This window comes from Passer montanus, unplaced genomic scaffold (assembly GCF_014805655.1).
Source record: "Passer montanus isolate IOZ18808 unplaced genomic scaffold, ASM1480565v1 scaffold12, whole genome shotgun sequence".
In the NCBI taxonomy this organism is placed as follows: domain Eukaryota; kingdom Metazoa; phylum Chordata; class Aves; order Passeriformes; family Passeridae; genus Passer; species Passer montanus.
The window spans coordinates 1,700,312-1,723,988 of NW_024358722.1; the positions used below are offsets into that span (position 1 = coordinate 1,700,312).

A 23,677-nucleotide genomic window follows, 5' to 3' on the forward strand; every position below is an offset into this window, starting at 1 on the left:
TTTGAAACTGAGAGCTGCAGTTCTGGCCAGAGGGGAAATTAGATGAGGTGCAACCACAGTCAGTCCTATATGCATCATAGAAGACTTGACAACCTTGCTGAAATCTTAAACCCCACTAAACTGTGACTGTTTGTCCTATCTCTGGCACTGCAGCCCTGCTGAGGTGCTCCCTCACCAACTGTTGATTCCCACAAGGGGAGAAAGTCTACAGAATTCCTAAATAGAAGAAAACCTGTTTTTGTGGAAACACCAACTTTTTAAGGGCTCAGATAATGTCACACATGGAAAATCCTAAAAATCCCAAACAAAAGTTATGTAAGACTTACTTTCTGAAGTTCTTAACAATATATTAGCTCTAAGGCACTAAGTATTTACCTACTCTTAGCAAGAGCTCAGAGGCATTTCAGGTGTTCATGTTGGTGGAAAGTTCTCTGCTTTGTTACATAAAAACTTCAGTTAAGTTATTCAGCCACCAGCCCACCTGTGTCCTAACAAAATAACTTACTACTGCTTCTTCTGATCAGCCTCTTTTTTTTGTCTCCTCATGTCTTTCCCTCCAACCCCTAATAATTTTGCTATAAATCTGAAGACCAAAAGGGAGAGAAGCAGCAAATGTGACAGTAATAGTGAGTAAACAGCCAACAGATTGAAGAACATAATAGCATGTAGAGAAGGTGAAAGCGCAGATATTGCCAAAGAACCTGGTTGCTAGTACTGCCACCTTTAATAACTTTCATCTTGGTTTTTGCTAAAACATGAAAATGAAACCATTCAACTCAGATGTCTGCTGCTGCTCTGTCCGCCTGTCAGCCTCACAGAGCAATTTGGTTTCTGCATTTCTGTGTAGCAGCACAACAAAGTCATTGAGCTACAGAATCCAATATTCTCACAGTACCCATGATAAAAGGGGCTCCCAAGGTAGAGCAGCATACCTGGGAAATCTGTATTCCCACTGAATAGACCCAGATGGGATCACTGTAATAAAGGCATGCCAAGACCAAAGGAAATGCTACAGGAGCATGCCCCACTCCAAAAACTTTCAGGCAAAAGCAAGGGCTGCCAGCAGGACCATGGAAAGCACAAGAGGAACCCTGCAGCTCTTGCAGCCAGGAAGAGAAGATAGTGCTAAAACACAAGGAAGGTCAGGAGTTGCCTAGAGCCCCCGCTACCCCTCATGTTATTCCCGTGTGAAATGAAACACATAAAGGACAGAATATGGGGCAGTACTACCCATCTGCAGACTTTGCAGTCTGAGGAAAGGGAAGGAGCAATCTGAACATCTTGTTTCTGGTAGCGTTCAAGTTAATTTTTGAGGCACATGCATGCAGTCCCAGGGTCTCAGCAAAAGCCCTGCACAGATGACCCCAGGCATTGCTCAGGTAACAGATTTTTAAAGTTTACTTGACTAAAGCTAAAGAGTGTTTTCTGAGAAGCCACAGCATACACAGAAGAGAAACCAAAATGTTCTAATTAAAGGCCTTCTCCTGTTATCAGAGGCTATTGGATTAGTGTAAACCACATCAGAGGAAACTAGTTAATCCATGTTTGGTTGATTTGTACACTGGGGAAGCCAAGAGATTTTAGTAGTCACTATTATTTACAGCAGTAAATGTCAGTTTAATGACAGAAAATCCAGCGTTATTTTTTTTCACTGAATGATGAGGATTTTCTTGTTTCAATATGTACATATTTCTGGCTCTCTGGCTTCTAAAACACCAGTATAAATATACTTTGGTTTGTGATATTAACTTCTAGAATATCCATGACACTAGAATATCAGCACCATTAATTAATGGTGCTGATAACCTCCAGAGACTTGCAAATAGGAACATGATGTAAGAGACATGGTAAGTCATTTCAGGAGTACTTGAATTTCACATGACAACAGTCCTCTTGGGTGCAGGAATGGGCTAGGAGAGCCAAGATTTGCCTTGGATTGCTCTAGGATTACTAGGATGCATCCTGGCACAACACCTACAGTTATGTTCAACAGGAAAGCACAAGAACTCTGTTGTGTCCCACTGCATGCATAAGCCAGAACAGCCTGTTCACCTTTTAAGGTGCTTTTCGGGCAAGCATACTAAAAAATAATGAGCACACCTCTAGCCACACTCTTTGTTAAAATGAAAAAGGGGTTCTTCATTTATGGTCCCAAAGTTTCCACATTCCAGGTGGGTTGTTTCTGGCCCTTTCTCCTTGGAACCCTTTTTAGACAAAGGAGTGCTTGTATGTTTCACAAACCCTGAGTTTGTACTAACTCTATACTTGAGCTTTCAGGCTAGGTGGTATTTTCCCCCCTTTCTAAATGAATGCCTTGTTCAACACATTGTTGATACAGACAGAAGAGAGGTATACTATACCATAAGGGACCAGTTTACATTCAGCAATATACATTTTTTTATTAATGCAATCCATCATTTACCTTATCCTCCCTCTGAAGAAAACAAAAGGATCAAATTTATATCTAACTGCCCAATGCAGAGATTTTTGTAAGACTTGTTTATGAAAAGAGAAACCAGTGTGGGCATAAAATATAATTCATAACATACAAATACTTCCTAAAGGTACAATAAAGCTCATGGCATCAGCAGAAATAAAAAGCATTATGGGAGAAATAGCAGCATATCCTCCCATTAGAAGGCTTCAGAGAAAGGTCAGGAAGGGAGGGTAATGGGGAGCTGGTAGCACCACCCTGGCACACACTGTGACCAGCAGATTATCTGAGCAGGAGGGAAGAGAATGTGAAGGTTCTGTCTATGGTAATTCTGTTAAGATGCTGTTTCTGGCAAGCAGCACTCAAATACCAGCTAATACAGGCATTTTATACTGCAGTAATGGCATCTGCACCAGTTTTTTTGAATGCTTCTTCACATAACCAGAGTGAAACTAAGTTCTACTTCTTACATCTATAAAAAAAATTAGACATGATGCATCAGGCACAAGACATTGCACCAGATCTTCAGCAGATCAGCAGAGCTGACCTCACAGACCTTTGCCCTGATCTATTCACTCTTGTCTTCAGCTGTGTTTCAGGCATCTTCCTCCACTTTTATGAGAGTAGGGTTGGTAGGACTACTGGGAGAAGCTCATGGGAGTGAAGACACAGACCGGTGTAAAAGGAATTAAAAGATTCCAAAAAAAAAGGAGCCAACATGGAAGGCAGCCCTGAGACGAATGTTGGACGATGAAAATGTGGCAGTAAGTAAAACAGCATGGATAGATCATATTTTGGAAGCAAAGACATAAGGCAATGAGGAGCAAGCTGCAGTGAGGGGCTGAATTCTGCAGTGCAGGAACGGTATTGCAGCTCTCTAGAAAACTAGAGACAGTTAGTGAAAAGGACAGGCTGGAAGAGTTAAGCATCAAAGTCATTAATGAACTAAAATTAGACTATAAATCTTTTCAGATCTCTCACCCATTGTGGTAATGATGCCCTGCCTCTTCATCTCACTTCAGAGACTATTTCTGCTCATGAGACTGTAAGCAATTAGAACAAGAGCCCTTTCACTGTGAAATACCTCACAAGATACACAAACCAGCACACCTCAAAATACACACTGGTACAACTACTGTGAAGTGTGCAAGAAATGCAATGGGATAGAATTTGGCAATCGATGTCAGTTAATAGAAGAAATAGAATATATAAAAAGCAAAAACCTATAAGGCAAGAGGCTGCAGGCAAAATTTGTATATCAGAAATTGAATGGAAAGAAGATAATGACCTATTTTACTCCATCAGGAGGTGATCACTTCTTTTGTTATTGGATCCATATTTGATCCTGCTCTGGTTTTATGTACTCTGGGCCTCACAAACCTGTTGGACCTGTGAAAACAAGTATTCTGAGAAAATAAACAAAAATTTTAGAGGAAAAAAAGTGACAGTTTTAACAGCAGCATAAACAGGTACTGAATTCCAGCTTTGTAGCACTGCTGTTCTGTGGGCTGGCATCTTTCAGAAAGAGAAGCCTCTAGGTCTGGGGTTTGTAAGCAATTTGCCACACTTGTCATCCTTGCTGCATAAAAGCCTTTCCCGAAGGACATTGTTCTAACAAAATTATCCATTGCAAAGGCCAGCAGCATGCTCATCGTGTCTCAATCAAGGCTGCATAAAGAGGAAAGTCAACCATGCATGTCTATCATCTGGACAATTAGTCTTTCTGACTGCAGACACTATTCTAAAAGGCTAGTCCTTAGAAGCACCTAATCTTTCAGTGGGAAATTATTTCTCTTTGTCTGGCAGAAGCATAGAGCAACGAACGCCCTGTGAGAACAATATTCAGAGGCTTAAAGCAGAATCTATGTAAATGCATCAGAAGCATCCTTGTAACCTCTCTGTAACCAAACAAAAGGAAAAAAAAAAAAACATTAAAAATTGTGTATTTGTGATACAAAGTAGCTGAAAGCAACAACAAAAGAAAGAAGATGAGCACAACACACTGGTCCATGTGCACCTCCATTTACATTTTTGATACTGCTCTGATCAGTCTCCTTTGTTTAGCCTATCTGCCCTCTGCACATCATCACCCACTCTATTAAATACAGAAGAAAAAATTCTCATGGTCAAAGAAAAGGAAGAATTATTTCCAAGGAACTCTTCATAATCACAATACACCACCTTAATCTCTAAACTGCATTCTGTATCTGATTTACATGAAATTACACTACCTTCCCATTATCAGTTAAATTCTTTCAGCATTGTCCCAGCTGCTTGTACTGGCAATTCAAAGGAAAGAAAACCCATGAATTACAAGTAACACCCTTACAGATCCACAAGTATAAGGGTCAGATGAGTATAACTGACAAAATACAGCAACTTACACAGCAACAAAAAAGTTGTTGCTTCCTCTGCAATAATGATTTTTCTACCATGTTGTGTATTTTCTGTGAAGGCAAAGCTCTCAGTCAGGCAAGGTCTAAGAATTTCCAGTTCGTTCTTACTTGTCTTCCTTCATTCTTTTCTGACATTTTAACATCTGCTCAAAAGAATTTTTTCAAAGGGACCAGATTTGAACCATGATGACAAAGGCATGTCAAGATGGAAGCAGAAGTAAAGCTGGGAATTTTTTCAGTCTGAATTGACAGGAAGATTCACTTCTCCTTATCTGTCTTATCTTTAAGATCAGTAACACAGGGACAAATTGGCTTCCTTACGGGAGGAAAGAAGCACAAGCAAAAGCATTTTTATATTATGGGGTTACAATAGCCCTTATTTTCAAGCTCAATAGCATCAAATGCAAATTAACATCTCTCTTAATATGAAACTCTTCTTGCCAGTTTACAATCCTCCTCATCCTTCCACCTCATCCTGCACACTCTTGGAAGTGGTCTCTGGCAGCTGTTTGGTTTGTGCAAGTTAAAAGGCATCACTGCATGACAGAGGTGTTTTTGTTTGACTTTTGCATGCATAGGCTTGGATGCAAACCAAAGGTATGATTGCTGGGTCAGCCTGCCCAACATGCATGAATGAAGATTTATTTTGGGGGATTTTTAGTTTGTTGTTTTTTTCTTAATGAAGTGACTTAAAAACTAGAAAGTTGCCATATTGACAATTCTGTTCTCTAAACAGACCAGGTTTAGAGATCATCATCAACCATATCCAGATCATTTTACCTATTAACATACCTCAGCTGTATTTGACCAGGGCCATTTCAAGGGGCAAAAGGATTGTTTATTGTGAGTGCTTGTTTAATCTTGGGCTCTCAGTCAAGACTGCTAACTCACACACTGGTTTTCCTGATCTATTTGTCTATTCATTCAGAGACCACCAACAGCCTTCCCTCCACAGCTCTGAATCTCTACCTGTCAGAATTTTGATATATCAGGTGTTAGAAATCTTCTTTAATAAACTATCTCTCCATTCTGCTTCCATTTTGGGATACAATAAGAAACATTAAAAGAGGCTCCCATGGCCTCTTTCAAACTTTGATATCTCCAGCACAGCATCCCTCTGAGAAGGGAAAGAACAGAATTCCTGTATATTCCCACACAGTAACAAGAGGTTGCCAGAGGGACTTTTGCCCACTGTGAAGCAACTGATGTCCTAAATAATATTTAAACTCCAGTCACCACACATGTTGCTCTCATGAGTGGTGGTTTTGGGTAGAAAAAAGGGTAGCAGATCTGCAATTTTCCTAGGCTTGTAGAGCAATACAAAAGTAAGGTGCAATTTATACTTCCATTCTTGAAATCCCAGCAGCAGAAATGCAGTGCTCATTAAAGAGTATTTGCCTTCTGCTTGTAAGAGTCACAGCTGAATTTGGTTCATAGAGTTTCTCAAAGCAGTCAACCTTACAGAGCTTTATATCCTTCTGCCTTTTATTCAAAAATCTTTATCAATATCTATTTCTGAAGAAATTAACTTCAGAAGGTAACATTTACATTACAAATACTCAATTCATCTTCTGATTCAGATCTTAGTTATTTGTTGCATTTCCTCAATTTACCAAAACACAGCTCATTAAGAAGTATGAAAGGTCGTCTCCAGAAAGTATCAAAATAAAATCAGTTACAAGTTCTAAACTGTTCACAGTTAGAGTTTTTTATCATCTGGAGTTTTAAACAACCATCACAAAACTGGACTAGAATAATTTACATCAAAACAAGTAAGCATGTTGCAATGTAAAGCTGTGTGCATTTCTTTCAGCCAGTAAGGAGGAAGGCTCAAACACATCCTAGGAGATGATCAAGGGGCGCGGATGGGCAGCAGTGCTGTAAGGATTAAGGTGTCAACAGCAAGTTACTACAGTGTGGGAGCAGCTGAACTGGAAGCATAGGTCTGCTGGATGATTAAAGAAAAATTACTAAATTAATTATAATTGTATCTTTTGTACAGATCACAACCAGTTGAATAATTTTAGCATCCAAAAGTTTAGAGCAAGAAGCATGCAAAAGCCATTGCAAAATAGATAAACACAGCTTATGTTCTTGTGAGGCTGATTGCCCCATATCCCTGCTCTGACCCCACAACTCCCCTGTTCAACAGGGGTTATTGCCCTTCTGACTAAGGCTGTGGACACTCAGTTTCACCATTACATTAGAGGGTCACCATTAGAGGGTCACCAGATTCCACGCAGTCCTCACACGAGGCACCATTTGTGGTGACTGAGAAAGCACAAAGCAGTATTGGGTGCCACACTAACTTTATTTCCTTGACTACCTCTTTCATAAGGTTACATGGGCGGACCCAACTATGCAGCCAATAAGATTTCATACACCCACGTCCACTCACACACAGACTGCTTTTCCAAGTTGGCACATTTCTCAGTGGTGGTCTTCCAGCCGTAGGGAACAAACTCCCTTACGAGCATCTTATTCAGCTGGTCATGATCCGTACAAAAGATAAAATTATAATTAATTTATTCATTGTTCTTTAATCATGCAGCAGACCCATGCTTTCAGTGCAGCTCTGCTTTACTCTTCTTGTCAGGTCATTTTATCCTGGACAAAGCAACAGACCTTAGTAGTGTAGTGTTAAAAGATTTCCAGGAGGGACAGAGAATTTGGTGAACAGTCTTCTATTTCACAGGAATAAAAGAAGCTCAAAAACAACAGTGGAAAAAAAAATCATTCTGTGAGGGTGCAGTTCTTTGCTAAGATGCTGCTCCACCAATGTATTGGGTGCTCAATCAAATGGCAGTCTTCCCTTAGGTTTATCTCTCAGAGGGCAGTGTGGCTCGGATGCAGCTATGTGAAATGGCTGTGCATTGCACTAGCTTCAGTACTATTTCACTGAGAGCAGGATTTAGTGTCCTGACAATTGCTTAGCAAACAGGACTTGAAATCAAAGTGACAGCAGTCTATTCCCTATGTAAGACACATTTTGGTACCCAGCAATCGACCAAAGTATAGTTCTGAGTCATTATTTTAATTCTGTGGGAAAGAATCATGCAGAGGCCTCAAAATCTGATAGAGCCCTGACAGGTCAGTGACTGACAGATATACGTAGTGCAAAACATGACTTGGGGGCAGCACAAGCATCCAGTGCCAGAGAACCAGATACTTACATTCCTCTTTGCCCAACCAACTATTACACCTCAAGAGATTCAGGGGACTTTGGGGAATTCATGCCACTGCAACCCAGAAGGAGCTCTCAAACCTCTGGGGAACAATTGCATCCATTTGTCCTGAAGCCTGAATATCTGAAACGTGTAGTGTCTTGTCTCTCTTTATACTATGGGATGGGAGTGGGAGGAGAAAATGATAAGATATTTTTGTAGAGGAAGGCTAATAACCACAATACTCTTCTTATTCAGCATTATTAATCTCTACTGAATTAGATGCATTAGCAAAAGGTACTTCATCACTTTGGAGATAAAAAAAGAACAGTCTGAATTCTTGAGGAAATATTCTGCCTATTAGTGTCTATGTAAAGCCTTAGAAATAATGCTTTCAGAGAAAAAATGAAGAATAAGAAAATAATAAAGGCAAATTTCCCTCTATGTGCTACTCTGCAATTAACTGTTTGAAGCAAATCCCAATACCCTTGATCTCAACAACTCTGCTTATCTGCCCATCCAGTTATTTTTAATTTGTACTTCTGTTATTACTACTGCATTATTAATACAGCCTGATAAGATAGGAAACAGCCTGGTGGTGTTCTGTTTCAGCAATGCCTTGCTGAAATAGTAGTCTTTATGATGAATAACTCCTTCCCATCTGAGGAGATTCATGATTCCCTCTGCCCACTAGGAGGACTAGGAGGCCCTGGGGGAATCCCATTTCCTCCCCTGAGTTGGCGTTCCATTTCCCCAAAGCAGTCTGGGCCTCCTTGTGCTCCCCACACGTGCACACGCTGTTATCAGTCAGGGTGATGCCTTCTCCTTCTGTGTGGCCAGGAGAGACGTGCCCCAGGTGCCTCTGTTGGAACTCGTGCCAGCACAGCCTCACCACAGTTCCTCAGGGCTGGCCATGTGCAATATTTAAGGTATTTTAGTGGGAGTGAGAAGGGAAAGGAGGGCAGCTTTTCTATTCATGCTGCTTCCAGAATCTGGGCTCAGGTGCTGCAGCCAAGCTAGTCAAGAATAGATTTCCATTGCAAATCAAGATTCATATTTGGAGGAAACTCCAGTAACACCAAATGTTGGAAAGAAGGGGAAAGACATTAAAGCAAAGATAACTACTCTTACACTATATGGTTTGAAGTACATATGTCATATTTTTTCATAAAATTTCAGGGGGAAAGGGGGCAGGGCAGAAAGGATCAACAGTTTTTAAGGTTTCCCACATCTCTGTTTCTGTAATGGTGCATGTGATGCTGAAAAGGTTATTGTACAGCTTTCCTCCTGACATTTTAATACACATCCCATTTTGCCAACACATCTTTTTCTGCCTCTTCTTCAGTATAAGCACTGTAAATTGAACAGATCTGCGGAAAAATCCAGCAGCAATTAATACGGGTGAAAGCTGTTGGGATCTACAGAAACACAACAGAGCCTCACACACACCTAGAGAATTTTATGTAAAATACTGCTATTTGTATAAGCATTTTCAATCACCACGTAGTAGAAAAAAGATAATGTACTATATTGTATTGTAAAATTGAACTAAGTAAGAAAAATTATATTAATCTGGATTAAAATCTGTGAGTATAATGGCAATATCTTAAGGGAATGTTGAATCATCTTTTAAAAAATCTGCTCATTTATAAAAAAAAAAAGGCAAGTCTATATCCAGTTAGTCTGACAATTTTTTTCAGATAACTTCCTCAAAAAGTCCATATATTGCTTTTTCCTCTATACTTCCAGTGCACTGGTGAGGAAGAGGAGATGAATACACACACACACACATATATGCACCTATACATTTATAGATGCAAATATACACACCTCATGTATAGTGAGAATTACACAAACACCTGTCCATCCACACCCATCACAGGTGCACCTACTCCATTTATCACTTCTGAGTGTTACAAGAGAAGTTTTGAACCTCACAGGCCTTAAAAATGTATGGACATACCTCCTGATTTGTCATATCAAACAGGTCAATGATTTAATCAAACTTTTTTTTTTTCCTTTACTATATAGAAAGATTCTTTCTTAATGAAAAACAGGAACTGTTTTCTGAAGTATTACTTTTCATACCTGGTATTTCATATCTCACTATCTAATGAAAGACAATTTTACTACTAATCACTTTGGGAACAATACAGAAAAGAAAGTCTATTTACATTTGGAAAACAAAATGGCATTTGGTTATCAGGAATCCAGATCCACTAATGAAATGTTTCCAAACCCCAAGCCATGCTGCCTACAGTTCCAGGAAGGAGTTCTCCCTGGAAGAGATTTATAGGTCACATGCCAGAGCAATGAAAATCTGGCCATCGAGTGCCAGAGGCTCTAATCTAACAGGTGTGCACATCATGATCATCTTTACAGAACCACCCCGACAGAAGTACAACTGATCACCTCCAGTCCTTAAATAAATAGACTCAATAAAGAGCAGTTTAACTTCACTCTGATTTGCCTAAGACCAAATGTGAAAAAGTCGGCTTGGTCCTTTTCCACAAAGGTCTGTCTGTTTTATGCAACCAGCCTGGTTGCATTCTGCTCAGCCAGATCTGGAAGCCGTACAGTGGAAAGAAGAAGATGCAGACTTCCTTCTAAGGAGAGGTCAAAGTACCTAGAACTTCCTGCAAACACCTTGTTATTTGTGTCTCATAGCACCTGGTTTTCTATTAAGAGGTTCTGTTCCTACTCAGGGAGAGGTTAATTTCACCTTACTTGAGCCAGACAAAACACAGATATCTTATTCCAAGGCAGCTGTCTATGTTGCCTCTGTAATCAACTGAATAAGAGAGATACATCTAGTAGGAAAGTCAGCCCAAATCTCTCAATTTCTCCATGAGAGGAATACATATGAACAGCCTGGATCAGAAGGGTAGTGATTACCTAAGCTAGCAACATGAATCCCATCCTAAGGTGGCAATAATGGTGGCACTAAAATGTGAAGGAAAACATAGAAATACAATTACTTGAAACACAGAGACATATGCTTCTCATAACAGCACAAAAAATGGATACATGACAATAGAGAAATATTCCCAAAAATTGATTTGAATCCTAAAGGAAAAGGCAAAAAATGGGGAGACAGTGAATATGAGGAGATACATTTTAATGGTATTCTCCGTATTAAAATGCAGTTCACGTTGGCTCTTACTCAGCTGAGCTAGTTATCTATTGAAGTCAATGTTGTACCAGAGAAATGAGGTAAGGCCCAGACCCTTAGAAAAGAAAAAGCAGCACGACCTTGCAGTTGAACCAAGAGGCTCAGACAGATCATTAGCCCATGATGTTTCAGCAGTGCTCCAGCAGAGCCTCCTGCAGTGTCACCATCCCGCCCGCACCACTGCTCTCCGACACGTGCTGAGAGGAGTCAAACACAAAAGGAAAAGGCTGGGAGGAGAAGAGCTTCAGGAAATTTTAAAGAAAAAAAAAATTGTAATAAGGTCTACACCTGACTGCTCAAAGTACAGTGTCTGTTACTTGCCTAACGTCTCAGAAAACTCACCACGGTCCTGCATTTAGCAAACTATCCAGTATTTCAACTTCTTCTTCAGCACTGAGCATGAGAAACACTCATTAAATTTTCAGCTTCTGTCATCTTGACTTTCCTGATTTATATTAATCTCTTAGTGATGAATTTAAAAATCAATTTAATGAGGTGAGATGCAGAGGAGAGGGCAGGGAAGAAGGGGAGATTTTGGAAAGTACTAGTGAAAGCCATGAAAGGAATGGAAGTTATTAACCAGAACTATCAAAGTGCTCCAAAATATCAACCAGCACTACCACCTAAATTCAAAAGCAAAGTAAATAAAACCACATTATCTCATAAAAACTTGGAGGAGATCAGTATTAAAAACAATGGGTTTATATCCTAGAAAAAATCCAGTAATTTTGATTCAAATTGCATGTCCTTCAAAGTTTAAGAGACTTTAAAATATGTGGCCACTGTATTGTCATACTATGTCAATAATATGAGATTTTGAAACAGTACTTACAAGGTGAGCAAGAGTAACAGTTTCTGTAGCTTCATTAGATTACCAACATTAATTGACCAATGTGAGCCTTGTGTATAAGGCCCTTAGCCAGGTAGGAGCCTACAAATCATGGTCATTCCTGTGACTAAGTGACTTGAAGCAAGAAACAGTCAACTAGCATAAAACTTAAAGACTGTTGGGCATAAAATCATATGACAATGCAGAGGGTGCTGGATAAATAAAGTCACTTAGAAACATACAAAACCTAGTACCACCAGCCTGAAGCGTTTTGAGCAAGCTAATTTTCCTTTTGTTCACCAATGTTTAGAGAAAAATTCATCAAAACAGACCAAGGTAAAAAATACAAAACTAGATTTTGGTAAAAAATAAAAGACTAGACTTTTTCCCAGGTGTAAAGTCACTTAGAAAAATACAAAAACCTAGTACCACCACCAGCCTGAAGCGTTTTGAGCAAGCTAATTTTCCTTTTGTTCACCAATGTTTAGAGAAAAATTCATCAAAACAGACCAAGGTAAAAAATACAAAACTAGATTTTGGTAAAAAATAAAAGACTAGACTTTTTCCCAGGTGAAATGTACTATAAAAGAAATAGAGAAAATATTGATTCTTCTAACACATAAATAAAAAATGCCATCAAAGTGAGTTGAGGTACAGCCTTTTTCATATCTTTTCTGTCCAGTCCAATTCCACCTGGAAATCTCCTCCAGACACCTTTCATGCTCCCAAGCTCATCAGTACAATTTCTGAATACATCTAGGAAGATGTCACTATAGGGAGAGACATTTCAGTATTTTTTGAGGAAAAAAAGGGAATTTAATGAGCAACAGTCTCTTGTCCATATTTGCCATCACCAATAGCTGATACTCCAATTAGGATACAAGTTTTTCTCTGTGATACATAAAGAAAATTGTTGTTTCTTTTTCCCAAAGCAAAGAGTTTCATTAAGGACTGAGTTACTCTCTAGAAAACTTCATTTTCTCTGTTGAAGTTTTCACATCACCCGCCCCACCACTGAAGAGGAAGATGTCTGCTAGTTTGAAAGATGGCACTTTGTTAAATGGAAAATCAGCAGAGACAAAGAAATTAAGAGAAATATGGGTGCCTACATTAGTGAAGCACTTCCAATGCTCCCAGTTCCCTTGAAGTAGCAGCTTCTAGAAGCTTCACAAAACAAAGAAACAGCTTTTCTTTAAAACAGCAGTTACAGCTGTTCTTTAAATCATTAAAAACATGACTGCCTATAAATTTATTTAAAATACACTTTAAACCTCCAAGTCAACCAAAATGCAATCTGACAGGTTTCTGGCATGATTGGGGTGGTACTTCCAAATCCAGAATAAGCTTTACTTTAGAGAAAGGCACACTAAGTGTTCATAAAAAACATGATTGACAAAGGTAAGAGATTTTTGTTAACAGCAATTCTTCCAGATTCTAATAATTTCACCTTTTACTTAAAGCAACTTGATCTTAAAACTCCTCTTAGAAAATCCCATCTAGCAGGAATGTAGGCAAAGTGCAAGAAAGCTTCCACCAGGTCCAAAAAGTACATTTCATGAGGAGAAACACAGTTCTGAGCAATTCTGACTGGAGGGCAAAAGGCCACCTGGATTTCATTCCAAGTGGAACTAACTAATTTGTACAACAATCATGTTGACAACAAAGATGAACACATATGTCTCCTTTAAATGCCTCAAGGGGTCATCCTCTCACCTTTCAGTAGCCATGGCAACTTTGGGGGGAAAAAAACCAGCTCTCATCTCAGAAATTGTTTTCTGTGATAGAGGGTTTAAAATCACTTTTGTCATCTATCCTTTAACTTTTGCCCCTATACACCTGAAGGATGAAACTTTAGAAAGGAAGGATCTCTGCTTTACAAAGGAAAGAGAACTTCTTCTCATTCTTTCTGGCGATACCTTAAAGATGGCTGGTGGTGAAGTGAAATACAGAACATATTTTGCAAGTTGGGCTGGGGTTTTTTGCTGACCCTAGCACAGGTTTTCATAAACTCCTGCTCAATGTATGACAAAAATGTAGGAAAAAACTGTGTGACAATTGCAATATAGACAAAAAAAATCCTGACATCCATCAAGCAGCATGTTAAAATGAAAACTCTGATAGCAAAAAGGGAGGTTTCCTGTACCTTTTGGACTTAAACAAGATGTGAATCAATTTTGTTTCCTTCAAATCAACTTTGCAAATCACCTAAGTGTAAGAACATCTCTTTACTTCCCTGCACTGATACAAAGAGTTGACATGGCTATTGAAAACATCTTTTGACAAGGACTATTCACACTATGATTTATACAGGCCATAGCCAATATAACAGTTACTCATTATTAATACCCTTATATACTTGTTATATAACTCAGATTAAAACACATCAAAGACAGTGCAATAATTGTTGCCTGATTTAGTGAAAAGTAAACAAAAACTATTTTGAGGCATTGGACAGCTGAAATACTAGCAGCTTGTGAAGCCAAAGAATTGGCACATGCTTCTGTCCCAGCCAAAACACAGTTGTGAATCTACTCACAAACCTGAACTGCTTAGAGCTTTAGAGCTTTCTTCACTGTTACTTTTGACAAATACTGTGTTGGTTTGGTAAACACACTCTCAGGTCAGACAAAATGTTTCTGATGCTTCCATATACAGTTTTATGTAAACCAATGTGAGAAAAAGGTAAGCTGCAGACTTGTGTAAAGTGAATAGTAGATTTTGGGCTTATTTCAATCAAATACTGTGTTATGATGAAAGATTGCATTCTTCAGCCAGGCACTGAAAAATTATTTTTAACTGAATTGTCTTTACTACATGACACAGATCCTTGGGAGAAAGGTGTATGGCTCAGGAGTCTCTATCACACTGCCAGTGTCCTGCTGCCACCCCTGCTATTTGGCTGTGCCTTGGTGCCCACTGAGGCCCCTCCCAGCCGCACTCCATGCTCAGCCCTGTGCTTGATGAGCCACCAGCTACCACATCTCTCATTCACTCACTTTCAACTCTCAAACCCCCTGTCTGTGCTGCTTCCCACTCTGTTCTACACACTTGGAAAGAGCCCCTTAGGAGCACCTGCAGCATAATCAATTATTTACTCTTCAATAATCTCCTCTTCCACACCAGCTTGAGAAGGGGTATCTAATATTACCCTGCTGATGGGTTGAGGACATCACTACCAAGATGACCAATAACACCTCATTGTTTCTTCTTGCTTCCTATCTCTCTGTCTGCTCCTCTTTCCAACAGTGAGATCATAACTGCTCTGGACAGAAACAGGGGGGTTTTAATCTGAATTTATACATCATTTAGCAAAACAGGTCTAGGCCCTGCAAACAAGAGTGCTGCTACTCCAGAAAAATAAAATGTAAACAGACTCACAAATTACAGTTGTTCTATTAATAGGTCAAAAAGCTTACTTGAAGAAAGTTCAATGGTGACTTGCTTCTCCCTGGTAGAAACCCTGTACACAGGAATGATTTTAGTGCCCAGGCATTGCTATTTTATTTTGAGATTAAGAAATACCAAATAAGAAAAATCCACACCAAAAACAACAACAACAACAAATATATATATACATAAGGAAAAGTAAACTAATCTCTGCCCAAACATAACAAATATCTCTCACTGACAGAGGTTTATAACACTACACACAGAAAAATAATAAATGAAAGAAAGCAGAGAGACCACATCCATTTATCCTAACCCCCTGCTACCTGAAAACAACCTATTTATTCAGGCTGGCAGAAAATTTTTCATTCCAGCTGTTTTTCATGTCAAATGTGGGATTCAGCAAAACAACATCTTTCACAGAAAGAACATTTCGGATTTTCATCAAAAGTGTTGGTTTACTTTTGATTGTGTTTGACAGAAAATGGAAGAGGAGGTGTAGAGGGAGGATGGAGGGAAGCAGACGGAGGAGCAAATCTAAGCAAACCTTACTAGAATGGCCTTTCAGTACAGTTACGTTTTAGTGCTGGCATGGAATAATTTGTTATTTCTGCACAGAACACCTTTTTTCCTCTGTTATTGACTTGTTGTCACAACAGACTTAAGGAGTATCTTTCAGAAAACTGAGATTTGGGGAAACATCATGTACATCCATGCAGAACAGTAGCACTCTCTCTCTGGATAAATCAAGTAAAAATAATCTGTTACTCAGAATATGAGGATCCAAAGACAGCAGAGAGAGAAGAAACAATGCTCAAGCTGTTGCAGTTTATGGAACAGGATTTCCTTTGGGCACTCAGCTCAAAGGAAAACGCTCAAGAACTGACTGTGGGGATACCACTCTACCACTCAGAATCATCTCCCTCTACAAGCACATCTAAATCCAAAGTACACAGATAATTTATGATCCATAAAAAGCATTCCTATTCATATATTTACAATAGGGTCACACCTTTGTATTTCGAATCAGGAAGAGCTATTTGGAAATGGATGCAACAAAAAATCTGATCTTTTACTTGTTTCACTTTGACAATGAAGCACTTTGCTAGGCTCAGTGGTATGTATAACATCAAAGTAAAATACTGATTATGCAGTCCCATCATTTCATTATTAATACCATCTTCCTGTTTCTGTGAAGCTGAACTTCAGATTTCAAATAATACTTCTTTCAAAGTCCAGGCTGTTACAGTTTTGATTTGCAAGGCATTTTGTAAGAAAAGGCATGAAGCATGCAACCTGAATATATACTCCCTAACCCTCTTAATCAGTTTAGATGCTTCAGTGAGGGGTTGTACCCATATTCATCCTAAATGAACTGCTTACTAACTTTTAAATATATTGGTGGTAGGCCTCTTTTAACTTTAAAAAAAATTACATGCTTACACATGAAAGATAAATTCCATAATTTTAAATAAATCATTGTCATTAATCTTGCAATGAGAAGTAGAATCTTTGAAATTTCTAGTAGAAGTGAAAATATAAAATAGTAACTGTTTGCTTCCAATTTTGTTTTAGAAAACTGTGAAATTAAACTTACCCTGAAAGTCTAAGCTTTGATGTACCCAACTTCCTATCCTTCACATCTTGGATACCCCCCTGCCCTGGAAAACTGACAAATCTCAAGCTGACACCAAGTCAGTAACACCCAGCATGTGCACCAGGGCTCACAGCCTTCCAGGCAGCCTGTGTGCAGCTGTCTCCTGGAGTTTCAGAAATCCACAATCCCTGGCAATGGCCATCCCTCCAGTTCTGGTGAACCAGAATTTCCAGTAACAAATTGTTACATTAGAAATTGCCCAGTCCACTCAAACCCAAAGTGAAATACAGTTTTATCACACTGAGACTGCTCGTAAAATGCTATTTAAATACAAGCCAGGAAAAAAAATCTAAAATATTGAAAACAACATTTAGCTTCCCTGAACCCCCTTCCTCCACCTGGGTTCATATTTTAGAAATTTGTACCCTTACAGAAAACATTATATGAGAAAAAATCCTGAGAAAAGTAACTGGTTTTTAACACAATCTTATCAAAACATACCCCAGCCTAATTCAACAGTACATATAAACAAGGAAAATTAAAAGCAAATAGGCTGGAAATCCCATTACCTCATCTAAAGTTTTCCCAGTCTGACAGTAAATTACATTGTTATCCCAAAGTTATTTACCTATTGTGCTTTGCACCTATTCCTGACATATTAAAATGAAAATTGTGCTACAGAGGCAAACTGATGGGAAACTTTGATGAAAGTATACAAGCTTCAGGTCATAATTATAAGGTGACTCCTAAAAGAAAGCAAAAAGGTTAAAAATTAAACTGGCTTCCAGAAACTGCAGGTTAGACATATTTCTGCTAATGGAAATGCAGAAAAGAAATGGAAATAAATTTATTTTTCTCTAGTATGAATATATGAAATAACCTAATTTGATTTACTGCTTTGAAGACGCACGTGTGTCAATACGTTAAAAACCTCTTAGCTACTTATATACTCTGATAGTTTCAAGACAGAAAGTCTGAAGTGAAAATAAATTTCTCCCTCATCATGTGGGCTGCAAAATTTCAGTTTTACTTACATAGCTAGAAAGTCTGGAGCCTGTTCTTACACATGGTTTTGCAGAAGAAAATCACAGGTCTTTATGGGAATATTGCAAAACTACTTCCCAAGCCCTCTTCACTGGAAACCAGTTGTGAGAGAAACAGGAAAGGCTCAAATCAGCTTGGAATGTTTAGACAGAACTATGTTCCATGGGACATATGAAAATCATGATCAGGAAAAGAATGTTTAGACAGAACTATGTTGGTGTCTCGGTGATTGTAGATCCTTTCCGTGGGACATATGAAAATCATGATCAGGAAAAGTGCTGATGCAGTCCGAGATGGAAGATGAGCCCCTGTTTCCAAGAACATGCCCTTGATTATTACTCAATGGAATTTTTACTCAGATGTAACCCATTTCAAGCACAGAAAAGTAAGATTCCTGAGAGGATGGCTTATGTTGCTAATCTATTCTGTAGCAACTTCTTATAACAAGGAACAAGTTCAAATCTACTCCTTTTTCCCCCAGTAAAGTCAGAACACCCATCCCTATTCAAGTTTTATAAGATCATGACAGATTTCTACATTTCTTCCCACCTACGAAGCCAGAGAAAAGAAAGGAAGCCCCAGGTGTAGGAAATCTCGTTTCAAAGAGGCATTAAACCAGCCATGAAAGTAATACCATTGTCCTCTGAAAGGAAACCCTGGAATTGCATAAAATAAGTAAGTATCCAAAATCAGCAGTGAAAGTTCTGAAGCCCATCCTATTCTCAGCAGTCCTAGATCATACATTACAATTTCTCTTCTAAACAAAAACTTTCACCAGATTCATTGTCACTGCTTAGTATTCAAGGAATATGGGAAAGCCACACGCACAGATGCTTGCATAAGAAACTACCTTGATTAAAGCAACCTGCTTTTCTCAGCAAGTGCATGCTCATATTCCCAGATGTAATACGCCAGGCTCTCCACTTGTAACAGTGAAAAAGGGAAGGGCCACTCAGACAAACTACAAAGCAACAGCAAACTATATACCCACCTCCTCCATCATATCAACATAAGTGTACACCTAAACAGCATTTTAAGAGGAAATTATTATGCAGAATGGGAGAAAATAACATTACAGAAGAAAAAAGGATAAATTTATCATTAAAAACATAGGTTTTGTACAGGTAAATGTACTGGCAGAAAGCCAGCAGACATAAGCCAGAAGCAAATTACAGGATGTCCAGCCAAGACACCTGTCTGGAAAGCAAAGGGATCAGGAACACAAAATACACCATAGCAACCACTATGCAGTTTATACACAGCACAGAGACAACTATTCCTGAAACCCAGAATGGATATTGCCTCCTGGCAGAATGGACATTAACTCCACCTAGTAGCACTGTGGTCCCAGTGCAGGTGCATTAGTGTAGCTGGGCTTTGAAGTTGTAACTGCTGCACAGCTAGGTCTGTCTGTGTTAACATCATTAGAAATTCACTTGCATTTGTTAACTCAAATTGTTAGGTCTTTTTACGAGTGTTCAGGGACCAGATACAGCAAAACCAACGGAGAAAGGTCATGGTTTTCCAATTCCCTTAATGTTTTTCACAAGGATAAAATCTTCTCCCAAAGAAAATCACTATTTTAGTGATATTTGCAAGGCCTACCTTGCCCAAACCAGGAGTGTCTTTCACTTTGCTGACTGCCCTCAACAAACATGGTGGTGCAGGGGGTGGGGAAGTCTGAAGGATACTGCTGAAGCAGGTAGAGAAGAGAGGAGATTCAGGAACAGATGATGCAGAAGGCCTGTGCTTCTTCTTTTTGGAAGACAGGTTCAATTTCTGAGCAGCTCTGTGGGAGAAATAACAACAGTAAGCTGAAACAACCTCAAATTCATCAACAAGAACAAACAAAGATATTTATCAGGTTACTATTTATGTAGGCTCTCAGTTTTGACCTCATTGATCCAGATAGTTTTATAATTCTTGTTCTTCACTCCTGAGTACTATTTTAATGCCATCAACCACAAAGTTGCTCCAAATTTGGAGTCTGCATTACGTAGGGTCACAATCAGGCCTCTGTCACTATTTTATCTGCTGAAACAATTCAGCCTGCAAGAAAGCTCCAAACCCAAACCAATGAGCTATACAGCAATTTCTGTTTTAAAATTATGAAAGGTTCACACAGAATTGTGTCTCATGCATAGCTCACTGATTAGAAAATAAATACTTGTGCTTGGAGTTATTTAGTGATAAATGCTCAGGTGACTCTGCTGAGGTGTAAGAAGCCTTGCACTAGCTGTTCAAAACTTTTATCACCTCTTAAAACATAAGCCAGTCGAAAAGCTGAACAAATGCTGACCAATGAAAATACTGCTGGTTGTGATGAGATGGAGACAATCATACAAACTCCAGCTGCATTAACCACTTAGCAGGGGAAACAGTGAAGACTCTTTTTATTAGTAGAGAATTCTCAAATAAGAATGCTGAATTTTGTATAACATTTGATTTAAAAACTAAGCTTTTCTGGAGCAGAAACATTCAGTATTTTTCTTTTGCAAAGTGTTTTATTTTGAGAGATAATGCAACATTCAAGTCTTTCTTGCAGCTGGTTTGTTCCAGCACTTTTGCATCCTGCACTGCCCAGGGATAACATCAATATTAATCATGCTGTCCCATGGTTTCCCTTTTGCAAAACAGAGCACTTTAAACAGAGCAGGTCAGCAGGAGTACCAACTCAAAGGAGAGATGGATAGAACAATTTTGTTTGCTTTGGCAGACAAATTGGGACTTAATATATATGTGTATAAAAGCAATCTGTGCTGACAGTAGCTCTCCTTGCTTTGCTGGTGTGCGACACTCAAGACCAATAATTCTAAATCCTTCTAACTTTTAAGAAGCTTTAGCTGTACTGGTATCAGTTTATATTATCCAACTCAAAACTTAACAAAAGTAATGACATCATTTTATCCAAAGGAGTCAGAGAAGAAGGACTGAATACACACACATGTGCATAGGCACACATTTCACTATGTAAGTAACCTGTGTTTGTATCAGGTGTCTCAGACACATGGACAAATTACTGCTTGGATGACACTGCCATTTGGCAGCTGATCTCAAGTACACTGTGTGCACCTATGACAAGTGCAAAGCACTTACAGATAAATTTGTTTCCAATAAAAGAAAAACACTAGGAGATTTTTACTGACCAGAGACAGAATTAGAACTCAGAAGGTTCTGTACCACCTCCCTGTCCTTTGTCTTTATGCTGGCTTAAAGACTGCAGTTCATAACCTGTCCCTCTCATTTAAGCATACACATTCTTTTTCATAGAAAACATACTCAAAACATGTTGGTCAAAGCCATTGTTCCCTTTCCTTGCAACATTTCCATTATTTGAGACGATTCAATAATGCCAGTATCCACACTGTCCATCACTAATACTTTTATGAAGTTGTCCATGCTGAATCAAGATCTTCTGTACCTCTTAGTTTCACCATAAAATTATTTTAAGAGAAATCTTGTACTCTGTGTTCAACAACTGAAAATGTAGGTGTTGGTCAAACATACTGAAAGCTTTACCCATGTGTAAAAGCTCATTAGTCCAGCCTGAAACATAGGAAGTGGCTCCATCCACTATGGTCATCTATCTGGTCTCACTGACTCGTGCCCTGGTGTAAATATGTTTCCTAAAAGCAGTTTCCTGAATTGATTGACAGAGCCATTATCCCTCTTGCCACTAAAAGCTCCTCCAGAATTTGCTGTTCTTTTTACAAAGCTGACAGTGTAATACAAACCACTTCTTCACCCAACCAAGCACACTGCCAATATTTTCTTAAAGAAAACACATTGTTGGAGGTACCTGGTCTTTTCAAAATCTTGGAATTATAAAATAGTTTGATAATTATAACATTTGAGATTGCATAGAAATGGAATAACCTGCATTTTCCTTATATTTTTTGGCCTGTGACTGGCAAAATATATGAAAAACAATTAACTATTTCTCACAATTTCATGAGGTTCTCTGGTTTTCCCTAAGTAGAAGAAATCAATGCATGGCAGGCTAGAGAATAATTTACAAGCCCTATCAGACTGGACTGAATTTTGAAGGGGATGAAAAAGGCAACAAGCATCTGGTAATTCCCAGAGCATTTAACTGGGAAGAGAAGGATAGTATAACCACATGTAGGCTGCAATATGACACAAATATGTAAAGGGTGGCTTTCTTGTGAGTACATTTGAGTAAGGAAAATCCTTCAGCCTGAGTGGCTAGCATTGCTCCAAACACAGCTGCTCATGCCAGCTGATACTGATTTGGCCCTGTGATCTAGCACAGGATGTTAGAAAATCACATATTTTACCTTTCCAGGCAAGTCAGAGGCCTGGCTCTCTCATGCAGCCTCTCTGGACCACCAGACTCCTCAGGCAAAGCACCAGGCTGGACCCTGGGAGGCCTGAGGGCAGTGCAGCTCACAGCCTGCACAGCTCTGCCAGCAGCTCTTTAGGCTCTGCTCTTTGTACAGAAGCCAGCTATTTTATTTCTTTCATTTAATATCTAGAATAATAGGGCTCTGATTTCCACTTGAGACTCTGCATAGTGCTGCAGTAATGGTGATGGCAGTGATGGCAGCATGGCTTTATGTACTGACAATAAGCTGATCACACTCCAGGTTGTATTAGCTCCCACTTGAGCCAAGTGATATCAGCTGTGGAATATGCAGGGGTGTGCAGGGGGCTCCAGTGCCTTGCAAACCACTTCCCCACTGTGTGTGGTATGGCTGTGGTAGGGATTGTGTCCACAGAGACACACAAGGAACTTGATCCAAATTCAATTTTCGAAGGGCATAATTTAAACTGCATTAGACCACTGTGTGAGCATACTCATTCACAACAGAACTGTCTTTAATGTCATTTTACTGAATTACCTTCCAAATGAATGCATATTTAATCCAGTTTAGCTAATATACTTTGGATTAACGCCTTCAGATAATTTGGACTATTTCTTTCCTGAGAGTCCTGATGCAAACAAGCAGCTGGAGACTTTTTGAAGGCTTACAAGATTTCTGGCAGAGGAAATAATCACAAGATCAGGAGTTGAAATTGCAGGAGGGACATTAGAAAGCTGATTAAAGTTCAATCCAAATAAAACTAATGCATTGCCCTGGCAGGAAAAGGGAACTGCTTTGAAAGTCCACCTGATCCATAGCAAAGACTGAGATAATTTCTTGAAAGGATATTCTCTGAATTTTGTTTTTTAAAACAAAACTTTAATTATGTATATCTTTGGACAGTCAGAATAGTTTTCATACCCCACCTATGCAGAAATGGTGATTTATTTTTTTTCCCCCATATAACTTTACAAGCAGGCTGGGATTTTCAAACCCAGGCTTCTAAATTAATGCTAATAAAATTAAAGGGATGCTTGTTCAGCTTGATAAAGTAATTTATTTTTTTTTCAGCAACACATTATCCAAGACAAAGTTACAATTTTAGGACTGTCAAACAAGGTCAGTAGGCCCACTAGGTTCATTAGATTCAGAAGGTGATGGAACATTAAGTGGATACCTAAAATATTATTCCCACTTGTGTCAGCAAAGATCACTGATAAGTAACACTGACTGGCACACTCCATCATCAGTGACATCTGAAGAGATTTCCTTAGGTGTGTATCTCTATAATTTATTTATTCCTTAATGGATGTTCATACTACACTAAAA

The 23,677-nt window shown here is 38.9% G+C and overlaps 1 protein-coding gene across 1 annotated transcript in view; it reads right to left on the reverse strand.

Moving 5' to 3' along the window:
* Positions 1 to 23,677, reverse strand: part of KIF26B (kinesin family member 26B) — a 276,855-nt gene that overhangs the window by 85,987 nt on the left and 167,191 nt on the right. Inside the window, exon 5 of the mRNA XM_039698003.1 lies at positions 19,629 to 19,812. Coding sequence (XP_039553937.1) covers positions 19,629 to 19,812 — 184 coding nt within the window. The remainder of the gene's footprint in view (positions 1 to 19,628; positions 19,813 to 23,677) is intronic.